General features: G+C 33.3%; 1 protein-coding gene and 1 pseudogene across 1 annotated transcript; one reads left to right on the top strand and one right to left on the bottom strand.

The window, feature by feature from the left end:
- Nucleotides 1-13,134, top strand: part of LOC143596953 (telomerase reverse transcriptase-like) — an 86,327-nt pseudogene extending 73,193 nt beyond the window's left edge.
- Nucleotides 13,135-13,152: 18 nt separating this feature from the next.
- LOC143596954 (uncharacterized) lies at nt 13,153-16,493 on the bottom strand. The gene is made up of 13 exons (XM_077075597.1): nt 16,238-16,493; nt 16,066-16,167; nt 15,689-15,995; nt 15,273-15,613; nt 15,085-15,214; nt 14,511-14,639; nt 14,390-14,434; nt 14,242-14,321; nt 14,061-14,157; nt 13,895-13,984; nt 13,724-13,777; nt 13,573-13,638; nt 13,153-13,491 (listed from the first exon to the last, which is right to left on the bottom strand). The coding sequence occupies exons 1-13, from the start codon at nt 16,456-16,458 to the stop codon at nt 13,345-13,347; spliced, it is 1,809 nt and encodes a 602-aa protein (XP_076931712.1). The 5' UTR covers nt 16,459-16,493; the 3' UTR covers nt 13,153-13,344.
- Nucleotides 16,494-21,907: the final 5,414 nt, after the last annotated feature.

The raw sequence follows: 21,907 nt of genomic DNA, 5'->3' as shown, positions 1-21,907 counted from the left end.
CGAGCCCTAATAATGCTCGAGGAAAGTAGGGCGTAATGATCTTTATGATGTAAGAAATGAAGGTAAGTAAGAATGAAATAAAGATATGAAAGTATGAACGAAAGTATGTAAGTATATATGTATTGCATGTTGTATGATTGACTAGAACTCACTCAGCGTAGCTGACTTTTAGTATGCACGCAGGTGAGTAGGATGAGACAGCTGGCTTAATGGGGGATACATGGCAGATGAATAAAGAAGCTGGCATCTGAAGATTTACTTGTTAATGTTGAACTAAAAGACATGTTTATGCTTTAAAGACAAGTTATGAATGTTTGTAACGACTGTTGATGTTTTATGTTATTCCGCGAAAGTTTTAATTAACTCTGATATTTAGAACTGTGTTTATGAGTAAATCCAACGTCCAAAGTAGGGCACCGATAACGGGGCCTTACAGTCCTCACGATTATCTTCAATCTTTTCAGCTATCTCAGATGGTGTAACATATGTTCCCGGGTACCTATCTTTCCAAGTCTTTTGTATTCCTACAAACTTCTTGGTACACTCCATCGACGATAACTGTATACCGATGTTTGGTATCCCGAGCAGTTGGTGGATTGTGTCGTTGTCTATTTTGATTTTACTTGAACCCAAATCAACCTCCATATTATTCGGGTTGAACTTATCAACCACAAAATGCCCTAGCCCAGCCGGTATACCGTTTACTTTAAAATGTAGCATTTTCCCAAACCCGATGCTTCGAACGGCGTCACGTTGTGTCTTTGACAGCCCTTCGATGCATGAAAATAACTATTTTGGTGACGAGCGAGTCCGTAACCCACCTCCTTCATACTGTTTTGCCACTATTCTCTTTCACTTGGCAGTTTTCATTCTACCTATTAGAACATAGGTAACACGTATGTTTAATACACTAATAACGCAAATATGTATACATATCTAAACACATGTCATACATGATTATGGCCTACATCTAACATGTCATAATATGCATGCGCTTTCATACACGTAATACAATGAATCCGCTTAAACGTGAAATACAACAGTAGTACGCATGTGCATTTCTTACTGTAATGCGTATACGTATTGCAATAATGATACATACAACACATATGCATTGCATACACGCAATACATGATATCTGCATCACCATTTAATACACCATATATGCGTAAATGTCTAACATATCGGTAGTGTGTATGTGTTATATGCGTAAACGTATAAGACACATTAAATCATATAGTGCATATACGTATTGCACTAACGATACAAATAATGCGTAAACAATGCATATGCGCACTACATGAAGTCCACATTAATGTTTAATACACCATATACGCGTAAACGTTCAACTCATCGATAATGCGTATGTGTTATATGTGAACGTGTAAGACGAATTAATACTGTGTCTACATAAATTGGTAGTGCATAGGTGTAATACAACATATAATGCTCATGTACTCACCTTCATTGCTTTTAGGTACGTCAACATCCAGTTTTCCACGTCTCAAAACGCATGCACATTTTGATGATCTTGATACAACTTTTGCTGTAAAATATATGAAATATCATATATGTATATAATATGTGTTAACAATTATGTGTGTGGTTGAGAGTCTTTTACCTGGACTTGCATCCTCAACGTCCGACGATATTCCTTGATTCGATGTCCTGCTTCTTTTATGCCCTGATGACCGTGACTTCTTTGATTTTTCTATATTTGTGAAATATATAAATAAACGTATAAAATAAAAAACAATATACATATATATAGTTGACCATTTCATGCTTTTAAAAATAACGAAAAAAATAATTAAACATTATAACTTACCTGTTTCTGTATCAGCAGCCGACTGTGTTTTTATTTTTTATTTTTTTTTTGCTATATACAACTCTTATCTTTTTTACCACATGATCCGTCTGCTCGTCATTATCCATTATAGGTACTTGTATTGGCCTTCTGGTTTCAGTTTCGTTCTGTTTGCCTTTCTTTGTAAGTTTGAAAACTGTCATATTTTTCTTGTTAATACATGTATAAATTATGTCCACGTGTTAGTAAACATGATAAAAGTTTCATATATTTGCATGTACATATATCTAAACAAACACCATACAATTTCTTACTCTATTCATGTTATAATGTAACACACCTATGCATTTATATGCATTTTATGACCATGTAAGACAACATTAAAGTATTTTTACAAACTTATCTATAAAACACTCAATCAGTCATAGTAATTATGTGCTGCCTATATGCAATCAATAAAATAGTAAATGTTCATCAACGTTTTATTGCTTGGTTAAAAAAAATATATACATATATAATAGAGTATAATGCGTATGTGAAGCGGTATATGCAAAATAATGTTCGATCTACAACCGAAACGCACAATAACAGCATATGTTTGATTCGATTTAGGTGTAGTATACCAATGATCCATGTAATACATATGTGCAATCACATGTATACGATCTATTATCAACATATTGTTACTCGATTTACCAAAAATAAAGCACAAAAAACAGAGTATAATGCGTATGTGTAGAAGTATACACAAAATAATGTTTGATTCACAACAAAAAACGCACAATAATATCATATGTTTTTGCTTCGATTATGTGTAATATACAAATGACTCATGTAATACATATGTTCAATCACACGTATACGAGTTATTAACAACATATTGTTACCTGATTTTGAGATATAAAGCACGAAAAAACAAAGTATAATGCGTATGTGTAGTGGTATACACAAAATAATGTTTGATTCACAACGAAAAACGCGCAATAATATCATATGTTTTGCTTCGATTATGTGTAATATACTAATGACTCATGTAATACATATGTGCAATCACACGAATACGAGCATTAACAACATATTGTTACCCGATTTTGAGATATAAAACACGAAAAAACAGAGTATAATGCGTATGTGTAGTGGTATACACAAAATAATGTTTGACTCACAACCGAAACGCGCAATAATATCATATGTTTTGCTTCGATTATGTGTAATATACTAATGACTCATGTAATACATATGTGCAATTACATGTGTATGAGCTATTAACAAGATATTGTTACCCGATTTTAAGATATAAAACACGAAAAACAGAGAATAATGCGTATGTGTAGTGGTATACACAAAATAATGTTTGACTCACAACCAAAACGCGCAATAATATCATATGTTTTGCTTCGATTATGTGTAATATACTAATGACTCATTTAATACATATGAGAAATTACACGTGTATGAGCTATTAACAACATATTGTTACCCGATTTTGAGATATAAAGCACGAAAAACAGAGAATCGGCTATTGAATGATTACCCGGTAGTGTTCTTAGGCTTCGATTATGTGTTCTTCGCGTTTAATCGGCTGGCTTTAATTGCGTTCGTCTGGTTTAAAGAAACCCTAGGTTTGGGATGAATGATTGATCGGCGTGAAATCTGGAGAGAGAGGGGAGAGATAGAAAGTGATGGTTTTGGGCGGGTTTTTGTTATATATTGGTAATTCCTTAATTGCTTTTTCCTAATAAAAACGTGTTTTGTTATTAATTTCATTTTTTTCAATTTTGATTAGGTGAAATCAATGGAAATAATAGAGTTCTCTAGTTCTCTCATTTAGAAGAGTTCTCTCTAGATCTCACCCCTTTTATATATATATATATATATATATATATATATATATATATATATATATATATATATATATATATATATATACTAGTTTGAGCCCCGTGTATTACACGGGAAATTGATGAAAATTATAAAATTTGAACATTAATCAAAATACAATTGACAACACAATTATTATATATTGTTAATAAACTTACAATTTATATTAAAATTATAGGAATTACTAAAGAAACATTACGCAAATATTTACATATAAGAACAAATTTCCTTGTACACTATGTTTGCGATTGGTTTGTCAATATACCTAATAATCAAAATTTTTAATCAATGTCTGCTTGTAAATCTTGACAAAGCGACGTATAGATGTCCGTGTGAAAACACGAGGTCTTTCAAGTACAAGCCAACCATAAATAATAAAACAAGATGATGTATTAAATCTTAATCTTAAATATATATATATATATATATAAAAACGAAACCTTCTTAAATTCTCTCAAGTCATCAAATTGTTTTATTTGTAAAAGAAGGTGTCTCATGCATTTAAAACCGAATTCACGAGTATGGGTCTCACCAAACTCAGATAGCCTTTTAAACGGGTTATAACATCTCATTATATTAAAAATTGATCTCATCATATTAAAATCCTATAAAATATGGATATACTAAAAATTAGTATCTAGTTTTTTGTAAGATATTATTTATAATTAAAAAAGAGTTTTATAGTAAAAAAAGCGGGCCATAGGTCTTACCAAACCCATATAACCTCTAAACCGGGTATTACATCTCATTTATTTGTGAAACCCTTTCATCATCAAATTCTAAGTATATTTCCTTACAATAAATAAATTAAAATTCAAAAATATATATTAAAATTAGATACAAATAATATAAAACAACCCCGTATTACAGAAAATAAAAGCTAGTTATTTATATATATATATATATATATATATATATATATATATATGGAAAGTATATGCAGAAAACCCACTTCAGTTGCGAAAACCCTGGAAACTCAATTGTGTGGTTCTAGAGTGAGCCACGTATGTCCAGATCATATTGATTGTTTTTTAATCAGAGGGGTAGTTAGGTAAATTCACCATAATGTCATTGCATCATTTATGTCTCATCTTCTTTCTCTTTCATCATTTTGACTTTCTCCCTCCTTTATGATCTTCTTCAAATCTCATATTTTTTCATATTTATTTCTCTCTCAGGAAAAACCATGGATGCTCATATTCTTTTTTTCATCTTTCTTTCTTATGCTCTCAAACGGATCAACAAATCATTGACCACAACACAAATTTGTTTTTCAGACCACTATCAAACTTGTTTTAGATCTACGATGAACAAGGATGTCATATGCAAGTTTTGATTTTCAGACCTCCCCGCTTAGATGGAGGTTCGGATCAAGTTGCAGCTAGGGTGTTCCAATGGTACTTGAAGGTGTTTTGAGATGAAGGAGATGGATGCTAGGGTTCTGATTTCTACATCTTATGCCATCTTTAAAGCTTTTTGGATTCCAATTTCCACATCTTCTGTCATGGTCAAAGCTATAAGAGCTCCTTTTATAATATATGATTAATTAAATAAGAAGGTTAGTTATATTTTTTTTCCTTTTTCATTTTCAATATCTAAAGGATTATATTCTTATTTTTTTCTTTATTATTTATTTATTTTTATCAACAAGAATCCATATAAGTGTGTATTTTGGTCTTGATTTATTTATAAGATATGTTTTTTGGTAATGATTTGGTATTGATTTGTATTTTGGTATTGATTTGTGTATATGAGATGTAAATAATAATCCGTTTTCTCGCAATCGCCACTCCGGTGGCTGACCTTTTTCTCGCAACCTGCTGGTGGTTCCAACCTGCCAGTGTTACTTTCACTTTTTATTATTATTAATTTTTTTTATAATTAAAAATCCATATTGGTTTAATACATATTCTTTTTTATACAATTTAACATACGTTTTAAACAACTAATATATGTTTTTTATACAGTTAACATATGTTTATATAACTTCCAAACCGGAAACCTGCTAAGAAATCAACTTGTGGTGCGATGGATTTCTAAAGAGTGCCAGAAAAATGTAGAATTGTTAAAAGCTTATTGGAGCTTGTGAAGAGGGAGAGAGAGAGAGAGAGAGAGAGAGAGAGAGAGAGAAGAGATTGTGACATAAAGTAAACAATTTGCAAGAGAAAGAAAGTGATGTGACATAAAGTAAACAAGAGAAAATATGAGAAAAAATAAAAAGTATGAAAGAAAAATATTTTATGTGTGTGAGGAAATGTGTAAGAGACATAAAGTGATTGTGATATAAAGTAAAAAATAATAAATTATTATGATACACTTCTTTTAATTCATTTAAAAGTTCTCTCTCCCTGGATATTTTCATATACAACCATCACATCTTTTTTTATTTTCAAGATCAAATCTCACGTATTCCTAAATCCTTTCTTCTTTATTGATATTTTCAAGATCAAGAACAAATCATATCTTCTTTATATGATCTTCATAATCTTCTTCTCTATAACAGACTTGAACCATGTGGATATGTTCTTAATCAATCATAAACGAAATCAAATATTCTTCCCGAATCATAATTGGTCTTCATGTTTTTCAAATATATTATGAGAAAACGATGTGGCTGGACTTTGATGGAGAGTTGCCGGATTTTGATGGAGACATACTTTTAAGTTTTATCTTTTAGGTTATCACCTAACTTTTGTTTAAATCAATCTTCCCCTAAATTGATATATTAGGTTATGATCTTTTAATCTCTTTTAAGTAATGCGAGGGTGTTGGTGACTGTGGACGATGGCACCGTGATGGTGGAATGTTGGTGACGGTAGGTGGTGTGGCTGTTTTCTTGCAATCGCCACTCCGGTGGCTGACCTTTTTTCTCGCAACCTGTCGGTGGTTCCAACCTGCCGGTATTACTTTCACTTGAGTTTTTTTGATTTGGGTGTTTTTTTCATATATACTCCCCCAAAATTTTAGTGATTATGTTGGTTAAACACATTGGGGTGTTATGCAAATAATTAAATGTATCATTTTTCTGATCTGGACAGTTAAAATTGATGTCATAAAACCATAATTCAATCAAAAATATTTTTTATATCTTGCTGAACATAAATAACCTATGTTTTTTTGTTTTTAAACATATGTTTTTTTCGTTTTTGAACATATGTTTAAACAATTAACATATGTTTTTTATATTTTGAACATATGTTTAAACAATTAACATATGTTTTCTTTAAACAGTTAACATATGTTTTATATTACTTCTAGACCGGAAACCCGCTAAGAGATCGACTTGTGGTGGGACGGATTTTCAAAAAGTATGTTTTATAATAGATGTGATGATGACATAAAGAAAAAGAAAAAGAGGAAGATGAGCTGAACTGGATTGAGTTAAGATGAAAAATAAATACATTTGTTTGAAAGAGTGTTTTTTTTATATTCCAGTTCCTCCTAAAACGTATGTTACTTCTGCAGTCACTTGGGGCCGGAAACCTATTGGTTGTCGATATTTTAAAGAAAAAGAAGAAGCTGAGCTGAATTGGAGTTAAGATGAAAAAGAAATGCATTTTTTTAAAATAGTGTTTTTTTTTTGTAATAGAAAGTGTGTAATTGTGACATAAAGTGTGTGGATATGTGTAGGAGAGAGAGTGTGATTGTGACATAAAGTGTGGGGATAAAAGTGTGTGGATATGTGTAGGAGAGAGAGAGATTGATTATGCATATTTTATTTTATTTTTAATAAAACACCCTTAAAAGCGGTGAAAAGCTCTTTTAAGTCATACAATTTTTTTACTTTTGATTTCTTTTCATGTTGACTATTTAAAAATTCAAATCCTTATTTTTTTATAATTTTTTATGTTAAAAATATCTTCTAAAAGTTTTACGGCCATGCACAAGAAAGTTTTAAAATTCTTATGATACACCATGCACATCATCGTTTGACGGCCAGCAGTACACAGTCGCCGAAAAACATATGAGCATAATAATTTAGAGATTTAAATTCTTTAATAGTAAATTTGTTGTTATTAAAATGAGATTCACAAATAAGGAGAAAAAAAAATAATTTTGCCATAAAATAATAGATGTGATGATGACATAAAGATTGGAAGTGATTGTGACATATTTTATTTTATTTAATAAAAATACACCTTTAAAGATGATGGAAAGTACTATTGGGGTCATATCACTTTTTTTACTTTGATATCTTTTCATGATGACTATTTAAATATATTAAATCCTTATTGATTTATGTATAGTTTATTTATGTTAATAGCATCTTCTTAATAAACAAGAAAGTTGGAGATATAGGATTTAAAATTTAATTTATTAGTAATATTTGTGAATTAGATAGATAGAAAAATTGAATAATATGAAGATAAACGTAACATACATTTTAAAGAACAAAAGTTTTTGCATGTTAAAAACATACGTTTTTGCATGTTAAAAACACACGTTTCTTTGACAACAGTAACATACGTTTTGAAAAAACAAACCCCTGACGACCACCTCGCCCCGCCGTCTTTTTTTCCCGTACAAATAAGTTGAAGATATAGTCCAAAATTCAAGATTTATTTAAGACTCGCAACAAAAACCAAAAAAAAAAGTTTAAATCTTTTTAAGGGCCAACAATAACTAGAAAAATGAAGCTCATTTTCTACTCTAAAATAACAAATTTCAAAAGATGTAAAATAATATCTAAATCTACACAAAATTTCCAAGAATATCTTAAAAAATCTAAAATACTAAAATGACTAGATATGAACTTTATCATTATAGTACCTTAAAAAAGAAAAAAAAAACTAAAAGCTTTCATCCATAAATTCTTGTTAAGAACTTTGTCAATATAAAATGTCCAGATCTGAACCTTTTGTAATCACTGTTTAAGTGGTAAACGATTGGCTTGCAACTTCCGGCAATGAAGGTGGCCGTGAATCCGTTTTCTTAATTTGGATATGGGTTTTGGATCTTGGCTTCGATATGCTTTGGCAAGAAGGAAACTAGTGTCGAGGGTTCGCGGAAGATGCTTTTTTGGGTTGTTGGAACATGTTAGCTTTTGATAGTTTGAAGAACAACAAGAAGGTGGTTTGGTTTAAGATATGATGGTTGGAAGATTAGTGAGAGAGACTGATGAACTTATTTGACGTGGATTATTTGAGAGAATCTTGAATATTGGATATTTTGAATTTAAAAGTGGCAGATGATTTACTTTGGTTGAGACATAAAGTAAAAAATGTAAAATGTCTATCTTGCCCTTTTGTACATTTTTAATGTTTTATTTAATATGAAAATTGTATTTCTTTTATACATTCAATCTCAACCATCTATCCATCCATCAAGATCAATGGCCAATATAGAGTTTCCAGGGTTTTCGCAACTGGAGTGGGTTTTTATTTTAACCCTTCCATATATATATATATGATAGCTAAGAAAAGAAATTCATGATTCTAGCTTTCCAAAATAAACCAAAAGAATAAATTTAAATGATTAGTATGTCGATAAACAAATTTATAAGAATGTGTCAATGTATATAGTGAAAATTTTTAAGGAATAAAGTATTTTAATTGACTTTTATTTTATATACCTGAAAATACAAAAATATAATAATAAAGCAATGTTCCGACCACTTCAATCCCATTTGGCATGCTCTTTTTCTATAGCTAAATTATTTCATTTTATTACTTAAGGATAAACATTACGTTAAAATATAAAAAGAAAAAAAGAATAAATAAATAAACATTAACACACTTGTTTTATATATACATAGGAATAAGGCTATTTTGGGTTGGGTTGACCCACATGGGATCCAAATAACAAAATGGGTTTAAAAAATGTGATGATGGATGAGAGAATGACAAGTGGCACAAAGTAGTATCCTTTTAATAGAGTAGTAGACTAGTGAGTTGCACTTCGTGGCATGTTTGTAAGAGTTAAATCTAACCTGAATTGCCTTGAATACCGATAATATTTAGATATTATTTTTATTTAAATAATAAGTATTATTACTATTATTAAATGTTTGTTATTATATGTATTTAATGTACTGAACTAAATATGCATTAATAATGTATACTAATTATTAGTGGTTAAAAAGACAATTTTACCCCTTGAAAAAGTTGTTATTATTTGAAGACAATGCATCAATTGTTGTACAATTGCATCAAATGTTGTGAAACTCTTAAAACTTAAATAGTTCTTAAATACCCTTGTCAAATGTTTGGTAATATATCTATACTATATATAATACACTAAAGATGGACAAATTAAGACACTTCATATTAAGGGATTTACAACTTATTACGCATTAGGTACATGTTTAAGTAGGGATAGATTTGTCTTTTACACACATATTACCCACGTTCATTTTATTTGTATAAACATAATTACAAGTATAGCACCTCAACTTTACTTAAAATTTGTAAATTTAAGAATTAGTTACAACTTTAACCCCTCATGATTATCAATTTTTACTCTAATTTTATTCTTTTTAGTTTTCTTCATATATGTTTTACAAAAATATGGTTAACAAAAATCTGAACATACCTATTTAAACGAGCATATTTTTTTCAACGTTTCAGTATAATTTTTTTTCAAAACATATCAACGATTTAAAATGTACAAGTTATTACTGCATGAATGTACAAGTTTCTTAAAGAACAAATGTTTACAATGTCATGTTTTCATATAACTACATATTTAATCCTTTATCTTTTTAACTTGTTAAAATTCAAAATTTAACTAATACTTACAACTTTGACCCCTCATGTTTATCAAAATATTACTCAACTTTAATTTCTTGGCTTTCTTATATTTTTTATAAAAATGTGATTAAAAATATTCAAGTTATCTAAACATTTAAAATAATTAAACGTACGTGAGTCATGCTTGATATGAAGTTCGATTCGAGCTAGAGCTAGCCTTGGCTTGGCGTGCTAACAACTTTTAAGTATTGTTTCCGCTACTTCGTGCGGCCACCTGACTAGTACATATGTATATACAGAGAGATATATAAAGAATTATCAACCATGTATGTTATTGATCAGTATATGCAAATATATATAATACAAAACTTGATCCTAAAGACTAGGTGATTTATATTCTAATAAGGAAAGAAATAACAAATTGATATTATATACAATGATAACTCAATTTTGAATGTTTGGCTGGAACTCTTTTATATCTTTAACACGATATAAGCGATATACCATTAAATAATAAAGCTGCAATGTATGTTATATCATCCACATATGTGCTATTGTTGTTCTGTTTGGCAAAAACTCTATGGGTCCGACACAAATACAGATTAATAAGCGGCCCATGTTATATAAGTTGGAAGACGCGTCGTCAATTCTTCCAGGAAAACGTATCCTCTATCTCATTTAAATACAACTTTATAACCAATGTCTTTGATGACCTTAATAATATTAAGACATAATAAATCATCTGAGGCCAAATGGTTTCTGGTGCAAATGCTTTGTTCAAAGATATTTTGATGTCTGCTCAGGTTTTCAGCCAACCCAATGCTCTCACACCAATGGCACGTGCGCCATCAGAACAACATGCCTGTGAGTCAATGACACACACATGACACATTTATGCATCCAAAGTTAGTTAGTAGTTATATGTTCTTGGATCATCTGATGCAGATATCACTCTCTTCATAAGCAGCTTAGGGCTCTTATAAGGAAAGCAATTCATTGTCCTTGGGTAAACATACTGAACAAGCGTGTATTGAATCAAAACACCATTGATGTCATGTCAGCACTTCAACTGTGAATGTGGCCTCAAAATGCCTGGTGGAATCGTTTGTATGGGCGGCTTGTATGAACACTATTCCCCGGGAACTGCTTGGAAATTGGAGGATTCTCAGGAAGAACATATCAGGCTGCGCATATATGACAAGTTTTCGCTGCATCAGTGTATGTATAAACTGAAATTATCAGAGTTTCCGTTGCTCTGCAACTCTCGGAATCTTCTAGAAAGATGGATTCATTGGCTCTTTGCATCGGTCGTAGTGCCATTGCTGCAGCCTGCAAGCTAACTTCTACGTAACTGAAAGTGAGCATGGGAAGTTACGGGTATTCTTTTACGAGAAATCAGTTTGGGAAAAACTCACAGTCGGAATTGTTACAGTTTGGTGAAAACGAGTTCTGTTGAACAAATCCTGAATTTAGAAGATTCGGTTTCTCTAGGGCTAGAATCCGGCCAAAAGCAACCGGAATATGACCATTGGCAAATCTCAAATCCTCATCGCAACTCGCTGGTAAGGTATACAAGGCCGTAAACGTTGTTCTTCAGGATTTACACGTCGCGTTAAAAGACGTGCAGAAGAAAAATCCTGAAAAACTAGGTTCGTCGGTCTTCAGTTACACCGAGGTGCACGAAAACCTGAGAAACTTCTTGTCTCGAATTAAAAATGGATCCGAGACGTTGCCTATGGTTGTCGCTGATGTTCAAAAAGCTTATGATTCCATCAGTCAGGACAAACTGCTTCATCTGATGAAAGATGTTTTAGTCGAGGATCATCTTCCACATGACACGCAACATCAAAACGACACTTTCAAGTGATTCCGTGCCTGAATTTGTGTAAAAGATTCTGATCTGGTGCTCAAAACCGCTCCTCTCATGGCGTTACTATTGATCAGGGAACACACAGAACCGCAACAAAAAACAATCTCTGGTTTAATCTTCAACAGCATGTGAAGAACAACCTGCTTTACATGGATAAACAGTTTTACCAGCAAAAGGTTGGGATACCACAAGGAAGCATTTTGTCTTCATTACTCTGCTCGTTTTACTATGGACACATGGAAAACCGCAAACTTGTTCCATTTTTAAAAAAGGTTATCAAATCAGATTCAGAACGTCCGGATTTATGCTGCTTAGGTTTATCGATGATTTTCTTTTCGTATCAACCTCAAAGAAGCTAGCCCTTGGCTTCCTTTTCAGGCTAGAAAGAGGATTCTGCGAGTACAATTGCAACATGAACAAAGAAAAATTCGGTTTAAGTTTTGACTTTGACAAAATAAAGTCAAAGCCGAATAGGTCATATGCTGATGAAGACGGTAATAAGTTTCTTCCATGGAGTGGTTTGTTTATTAACTGCAAGACTCCGGATTACACAAGGTACCTTAACAGCCAGCCATTTAAGGTCAACTCTTACGGTTTGCTGGCTAGGGGATCCCGGTCAACATTTCAAGAAAAAAATGTGTGATTATTTGCAACCTAAATGCCACGTCATATTTTATTATTAGAATATTAATTCAGCATTTGTTGTGAGATTGAACATTCAGCAAGCGTTTTTTTATTTTTATTATTATTATTTGAATTATCCGATTAAAGATTTCAGTATATCAACAAGATACTTTATCGGAAAGTTATACATGATTCAAGAGTCAATTCCAAATAACAAAATCAAGATTTTTTCATTGTATCGAAAACCTTGGGAAGGTATGTGATTTCACTACGAATCAAGATATAGCCGCAACAAGTTGTAATATATCTTGGTGCAGTTCAAGGCGAGCCACTTTACTATACATGTTTTTCACTACTTTTATATGTACCAAAAAAACAAAAAAACATTTTAAAAGTATCATACACTCTACTCAAATGCCTTGAACCATCTTAGATGCCAGACAGACAGACAGACAGTATGAGAAATCCTAAAGCTAACTTACAAAACTGTTCCAACGTCTTTTAAGGATCGTATACGCCTCAGAACAAGGAACTGGTAGTAGTAATCCACCAACTTCTTTTTCAATAACAAGATCCAACCTCATCAATGTATTTACAGCTTTATCAATTGGCATTTCAACCTATAAAAAATGAATTTAAAAAAGAATTATGCCATGCATGCAATAAACAAATGTGATTATAAAAACTAAAAACATCATGACCTTCTTTTTGAACACATCATACATAAATCTTTCACACTGATCTCGAGCACTATCGACACAAGTAGCCTGCAATATACAGAAAAAGAGAAAAACCTATTTCAAATATATGGCCAAACAATTGAATAATATAATCTGTAATGAATAAGCAAACCTCGGTACTCCCTGCTTTGAGTAAAATGGCATATGCTAAAACAGCTTCCTTGTACTGCATATACAGAAAATTCAAGGAAAAAATGACATGTTTTATTATTGAGTAATTATATATATATATTTGACCATCAACATATCTCATTCATATATCATGTCTGGGAAAATTCCTCACTTGCTGCTGTTCAGAAGCATCCAGAAGAAAATGAACAGATCCAAAACCACTGGCTACAGTCTTTTCATAAAGCGTTCGGTTGACCAAAAGCTACAAAACAACTTTTGAAAAATGAGGTCCAGATCCTTATTATCATTATTTTTATTAGTTTAACAAAAGCACTTACTTGATACCTATCCCACGTCTGTTTGTACCCCAAGATTATACGAGACACGTATATGACAAGAGAACTTGCTGCAATCACGTCTAAAACTATTGCTGATCTGCAGTAAGTGAATCAGTAACAAACACTATGAAAGTTAATTACTTTTTAAATAATGTTAACAAGATAATAACATAATACTTACGGCGAGGACAGAATGTTCTCAAATTTGTAGTTTATGAAGTAAGCCAATAGCCCCAAGATTGACGCCGCATCCAAGCGTACCTTCACAACAATTTAACTGCCTAACAAAACTGTACAGCATTTAAAGATATTCATATATAAACTTTTACCGTGTCCAAGATGCGAAAAGACAGCTTCTTGTGAGGGAAAATAACCTAGAAAACAGAAAAGATACTGTTACATTTAATTTTCTTGTGAGAAGTGATGACCTTCAAAAACAAGTGCGTTTACGGGCAACTCAGGAATAGGGATATTCTCATAGATTTTCAACTGCAATACAGAAGGAGGAGGTTGGTCTATGCTCTCTTTTTCCTCTATTTCTTTTGTATAAAGCAAAATCAATTCTTGAAATGCAGGCTCCTATCACCAGAATACAAAACCTTGTATTGTCAACACATGATTAATGTTAACGAAACATTCCAAAATAGACATGTTGACCAAATTTTTGTCCGGGAGTTTTATTTGGTAGGCAAATTTAGCTTACTGATCTAGATGGCAGCGTGGGCAAATGAGGTGGATTTTGGTAGGTTAAATTAGCCTACGAGTGGACACATGTTATTGTTTGAGTGATCAGAAGGTGGGACCCGCTGTACTTTTCATGGGTTTCAGTTCCGAAAACCGCCGGCTAACCAAGCCTTTGCCTACTTGGCTGATGTAGTGCGTTCTGGTTGGTTTAACATGAGGACGACTATTAAAGTTTAGGCTAAATTTGAGAGTTTGTTTTTACAAAAAAACCTGGTCCAACTTGACTATTTTGGTAACTTCCCTTGTTATCATGTTCAATAAAACAAGAAAACTGTCATACCTGAAGGACAGATCGCGACGAACATATCGAAAAAGCATTCTTCAACATTTTCCAAGGATTATTTTCACAAGACCTTCTAGAAGCAGGCTTCCATATGTCAGCAAGTGATATCCTTGACAAGAAAATAGGCCTGCACAAACAAGAATTATTTATGTTTGATACTAGGCTGTTGTATGTTTCATTATTACCTTAAATAAGCTTCAGATGCAGTAGTGATATCGGAATGGATATTGAATATCTTTTGTGGCATAGAGGGTATAAGTCCGGTCCACGTCAGCAACTTCCTTAAGAGCCTGCCGCGGGGTCCGGTAGATGACAGAATTCCTTCGTAACGGGCCACTGCCCTCTGTGCAGCAAGCCATATGGGAAGATCTTGTACATCTGACAGTTGATCAACCGTTAGCATATCATCTGCCATGGGTTGTTGAAACATGTCTGGTTTCCTCAAAACGAGGTTTTCCTTGAACCAAAGTTTCATCGTATTTATCCATTCCTCTGCGTCTTGTCCCTCGATACTTGTTTCAAACGCCTGTCACAAGAAGGAAGACATTTTAAACGCATGCAATATGTTCAATCTACTGAACTGTGTTTAATACTTAGGTACCTGAGCAAGCCACATGGCGAGTTTCCCTAAGGGCTCAGAGATAGCGAAGAGAAGTGCTTGGAGAAGCTTGGACTGCAAGTAGTCTAGTTTTTCAACTAATAAGATCCCCTTCTGTCTCTCGGTGGCGTATCCCCTCCTGAAAATGATTGCTTTAGAGTCTGCTGCTTTCTTCCAGTCAACGTAGACGGGGAGAGTGAGTAAATAATCGGTGTTTAATGCGGATGTCAGCATTAAATCAGCAGCTGAGAGTTGTTCGAACTGAGCATTGTAAAGTAGCTGAATGAAAGCACGCTGAAAGCGGGTGTCTCTGCATTTATTAATTTATTGATATGTATGTAGACAGCGTATCATATGAATAAAAGAAGTAAATAAGTAACCTGGAGATTTCGATATCATGATGAGTAGTAGTAAGATCATAATCTGCTCGCATTTCCTCTAAAGTGCGTTTATGTTCCGCGTGTAAAATAGAGTCAAGACACCTGATGAAGGATGGATGGATCATTTGCAAATTAAAATTCATAAAAAGTATAATAATAACAGTACACTTACGAGGACATTGAAAGAAAGTCATGTTTCTGTTCAGGTGAATCAAACATCAAGAGGATGGAATCTAAGAGCTCCGATTTCGAAATGGAGATGTACTTCTGCCTTGGCACATGAACCCCGTTCTTATTATTATTATTATTATTTGAAAGACAACAGCAAACTGAGTTGTTGTAGTAGGATTTGGTGGCTGTGGGCAGTTGCAACTGCCATGGCAGATGATACATTCTCCTTCCCCCAAGAATCTTGAGGAGGAGATAAGAACCATAAACAGCCTTTCAATTTCCTTTTAATTTATTTTTATATACAAAAAAAAAAGAAAAAAGAAATAAGAAAATACCATTTTCGGGTAGGTTTTTAATTTTATTTTTGTTTTTTGTTGTCTTTTTATATTATTTATTTTCAATTTTGATTTTTTTTTGGTTTTGTATTAGTAATTAAAAAAAATTATTTAATATTTTTCTTTGTTTAAAAAAAGTCTGTCATACCTTATTGACAAGATTTTTAAATTACAATGAAACAACATAAACAAAACGATAATTATATATACATATGTAGTCGGGCATCATTGGCTGCATCCAAACGCACGGTGCAATATGTATGCAGAACGTTAATAGAACGTACAAAAGAATTTTAACGATAATCATACGTACCCGATCACCGCCCTCACCGTCCGTAGTGTCAACAACGACGTCCTAAATAACACCTCCAGCTCCTCGAATGACGAAGGATTGACAAGTGGGACAACGATGTAAGCCGGAGCTTGCAGACTAGTGACCAGGGTGGTAATGCCCGTCAATCTTCCAGACGATGTGCATGCTTTGTTCCCGCTAACAGTCTAGCTCGAGCGAGTAAATAGGCGGTTGAATGGGTAGATCAGGTAGTCGCGCATCGTAGCCCAAACTAAGCGCAATCCGAATCACGTATGAGCCACCAAGCAAAAACCTGCGGCCCTGCTTGTGCTAGTAAAGAGCGAATTAGTCGCCGAACGCGCGATCCAGGTTTTAGTGTATGCCCGTTAACAGGCAACTCAAAAAAAAATAAAACAAGTCGCGAAGATTGCAGTGATCCGCCTCCTTCTAACAACCATGTATGGTCAAAGCGATCAGCCTGTGCAGGTACATGTACAACCAAATTATATTATATATATATGTACATATATGTTTATATGTATATATGTATGTTTGTATATATACATACCTGTGCAACGCGTCCCTAATGGATGAGGCCCTGTCATCGGTGGCGGTGGCCGGGAAAGGGAAAGGAGGATTGTCAATCGCCCTCCACCAATGTCGCAACACGTCATCCAGTGTATCGTGTATGCTCTGCATATAAATTGGCGGGAATACCTCCTCCACCGTGTACAAGCCGAGCACTGCAGCAAACTCCTTCATCAAAAGGTGGGGGTATTCAAAAATAGTGAGGCTCGCGGATGGCCCGAAACTCGCCTGAAAAAGCTCAATCTAAAACCGAGCCGACCCCAGGTGGCTAGAGTTTTGTTCAGGTCGAGCTTGAGCCTACGGTGGCTCGGCTTGTGGTTCGGCTTGTTGTCTCATATGCTAAGACACATATATACATATAATATAGTTAGTAATGACATATATATTATATTAATATATATGGAGTGGCTTTTTGTTTCCTAAATAGTTTCTTATCCCGATACTCCCGTTGAGTCATTTTCAATTTCCAATAACATTTTCCCAATATTAGTTTATAAAACCCTCTGTCCCTCTTACTCTTACCACTACAACGATTAAACTTTCAAACTTCAACCATAATTTTTCTTTTTTTACCACTACGGCGACGACGAGTCGGCAACGACGTAGAGTAAAATCACAACTGCTTAATTGATAAAAGTAAGAATTCTAACAATGTTTAAATGATATGAGTATCAACATCATACTAACAATACTTTCTTTAGTCAATGTTCTTTTTTATACATGTTATGTTCTGTGTCATTTTTTGTTTTGTTTTTATATTTGTGTTAGTGTTTCTGAAATAATTTATCTTCTTGTGAAATTTGTATTAGAACGTCAGTTTTGTACTAGAATTCCTTGCTTAGCATTAAAAATCAAAATGGCATTTAGCAATTATAATATTGGTGTGACACCCAATTAAGTTGAACTGAAAATAATAATGATCACAAGTTAATATGAGTTATTATGTTTTATTTTTAGTTAATATGTTTTATTCTTAGTTGGAACTGTCAATTGTGGTTGGGTTTGCTTTGTAACGAAGTTAATGTTTAATTCTAACTTTTACTTTGTGACGAGCTATGTGGTGGTTCTGTTTGTTTTGCATCATAATTTGGATTTAACAAATTTCATATCTTACTAATATTACCTCTGAATTCTCATCACTGTTTTATGTTATTCTCATATCTTGGTTCTATATTTATAACTATTTAGTCACTGGGTTATTTCCAGACTTCATGTACATTCTATTTAAATATAGTTATGGATTTGTCTATTAATTTAGCTTTACATATTGTTTGTGTTTACGTGCTTTGTAGGATGTCTTCACTTAAAGAATTAGTTGGTGGAGCTGACACCCCAGTGATGACGAGGATACTGTTGATCATTCTGAAGATGAGATTGATAAAGGCTAGACGATGATAAAGATGATGAGAGTCTTAAAAAAAGTATAAATATGAAGTTCATGCTCATTTTGAATTCAATGTTGAAGTGATAGAAAATGATAAGAAGGTCCTGAAAGATATGTCTTCACTTAAAGAATTAGTTGGTGGAGCTGACACCCCAGTGATGACGAGGATACTGTTGATCATTCTGAAGATGAGATTGATAAAGGCTAGACGATGATAAAGATGATGAGAGTCTTAAAAAAAGTATAAATATGAAGTTCATGCTCATTTTGAATTCAATGTTGAAGTGATAGAAAATGATAAGAAGGTCCTGAAAGATAGATGAATCCATTGTAAGGAGACATACAAACCACAATCACATTTGAACCCCCCCCCCCCCCCCCCCCACCATTCCCTTCACATTTATCCAATAGTCAATTTGTAAATTATTTTATCTCTTCAACATGTAAGGATTGACATTTAACTGTGAGCCTCGTGTTTTTTTGATAGTTTAAGTACCTTGTGCTTTTACAAGGTGTATGAAGAACTACTTGAAGTATAATTTAACATAAATATGAAGAAAATTCTATACAATTTAACTATTTATTTAACAAAAGTATCGCAAATTTAGTATCTACAACTCCCTAAATACTTCCTTGTATATAAGGTTTATACTTTAATTTGTAATTAATCAATTTAAAGGTCAAAATTAAATTAACTACGCAATTGATGAATATAAAGTAGGAAATTACCTTGTATTCAAATTCCACTGTCAAGCTCTAGATATGTAATTATAATAAAAATATAGTTTATAAAGCTTCGATAAATAAAGTAAAAAACATTATACAACAAACACCAAATAAATTGAGGTTTTTACCTAACACCCGATTAGAGATTGAGCATGACATGATAGTTTATATAGCCTTTTGATATCTTATTGTAAGGCCCGAACCCGGTAGCCCTACTTTAGCATTGGATTTACTCATAAACACAGTTCTACAAATCAGAGTTTATTAAAACTGAAACGTTAACTTAAATCATTCATTACAAAACATTTGATCTTTTTTTTAAAACCATAATAATAAAGATCATATTAAAAACACCATTTCTTTCATCTTCAGATGCCAGCCGCTCAATCCGTTCCATGTGCCAACCTCATGCTAGCTCTTTAATCATATTCACCTGCGTGCATACTAAAAGTCAGCTACGCTGTGTGAGTTCTAGTTAATCAGGCGACATAAAATACATACACATATCTTACATACGTACATATCTTAACCCTGAATAAATATCCATAAGAGGAACGTCACATAATATCTATTAAAAGAACCATGGGTATTGCCCGTGCTATATATATATTCCATAGAAGGACGCTCTATATACTTCCATAGAAGGAACATCCTATATATTTCCATAGAAGGAACACTATGCTTTCCATTAAAGGAACACTATGTTTTCCATTTAAGGAACACTGTACTTTCCATTAAAGGAACACTATGCTTTCCATTAAAGGAACACTGTACTTTCCATTAAAGGAAGACTATGCTTTCCATTAAAGGAACACTATGCTTTCCATTAAAGGAACACTATGCTTTCCATAGAAGGAACACTCAATATATATTATCCGTAGAAGGAACTATGTACATAATTTATTATTTAATATCCATATAAGGAGACAATCACTATACTTGGCAATACATGCAATATCCGAAGATCGTTCACGTACCGACAAGCCCTCATCTTTACATTACACACAATGTTCATATCTATTTTTATTAACCTGACAGTACGTGCAATATCCGAAGATCGTTCACGTACCGACAAGCCCTCATCTTTACATTACACACAATATTCATATCTATTTTTATTAACCTGACAGTACGTGCAATATCCGAAGATCGTTCACGTACCGACAAGCCCTCATCTTTACATTACACACAATGTTCATATCTATTTTTATTAACCTGACAGTACGTGCAATATCCGAAGATCGTTCACGTACCGACAAGCCCTCATCTTTACATTACACACAATATTCATATCTATTTTATTAACCTGACAGTACGTGCAATATCCGAAGATCGTTCACGTACCGACAAGCCCTCATCTTTACATTACACACAATATTCATATATGTTTTATTAACCTGACAGTACGTGCAATATCCGAATATCGTTCACGTACTGACAAGCTTTCATTCTCATTCAAGACATATTTAGATAACATATAAATCATACATGGCACACACTTACCAATTTAGGGTGAGTGTATTAACTATCACATCGAGTATGCACACAGCCCAGAAAACATAACAAGGAATGGGGCTAGAAACTCACCTGAACTCGGTTACGTTCACTGTTGATGGTTACTCCTTCCGAGAGGTGTGTACGGCTAACTGTATAACAATTACACGTAACGATTAACTATCACTACCCATATCACGCTTCTAGTGTAACAATAACCCACAACGAACGGGGGTCCGGGGGCAGCGCCCCTGGCAGCGGGGTTCTAGGGGCGGCAGCCCCTAGCGGGGTCCAAGGGGTAGAGCCCCTGGCTGGGGTTAAGCCGCCAGGTCAGCTTGGAAAAATTTTATTTTCACTAACTGTCTTAACACATTTTCCATTAGGACTTTAATATTATTATTTAATTCGCTAACTAAATATTTATAACGAATTAAGCCTGATTCGTGGTCTAATTTGGTTCGTTATCTCATCATAACTTGATTCGCCGTCTGGTTCGTTATCCTCACATAAGGAATTGGCATGTAACGAATCACCTGATTCGTTACTCGATTCGTTATGCTAATTCGTTTTCTGATCATCATCTGATTCGTTACCTTAGCATAGCGAATGAGCATATAACGAATTACCAGATTCGTTATCCTATCTAACGAATGGATGAATAACGAACTAAGAGCTCATTCGTTATGAACGCGTAACGAATTGGTCAATCATAACGAATCACCTCTGTTCTTATCCAGACTTTGACTTAGGGTCAAAGTCAAAATTGTCAAGAACACCCAACAGTCAAACTATATTAGATCTGCGATTAAACCTTCATTTCTTAACGAAAAATCATGATTTAGTATAATTGGA

Source organism: Bidens hawaiensis, unplaced genomic scaffold, assembly GCF_021521415.1.
Source record: "Bidens hawaiensis isolate Kalapana, Puna unplaced genomic scaffold, B.hawaiensis_p1.1 tig00047407_1, whole genome shotgun sequence".
Classification (NCBI taxonomy): domain Eukaryota; kingdom Viridiplantae; phylum Streptophyta; class Magnoliopsida; order Asterales; family Asteraceae; genus Bidens; species Bidens hawaiensis.
The sequence above is the reverse complement of the archived record's forward strand: the minus strand, read 5'-3'. Positions and strand labels throughout refer to the sequence as shown.

Excerpts from the sequence above, each read along its gene's own strand:
- LOC143596954 (XM_077075597.1), bottom strand. The coding sequence starts at position 16,458 with ATGTATCATCTGCCATGGCAGTTGCAACTGCCCACAGCCACCAAATCC. Across the intron at positions 14,322-14,389 it reads CTTTTCGCATCTTGGACACG|GTACGCTTGGATGCGGCGTC; the intron begins GTAAAAGTTTAT and ends ATTGTTGTGAAG. Across the intron at positions 13,492-13,572 it reads ATGATGTGTTCAAAAAGAAG|GTTGAAATGCCAATTGATAA; the intron begins GTCATGATGTTT and ends CATTTTTTATAG.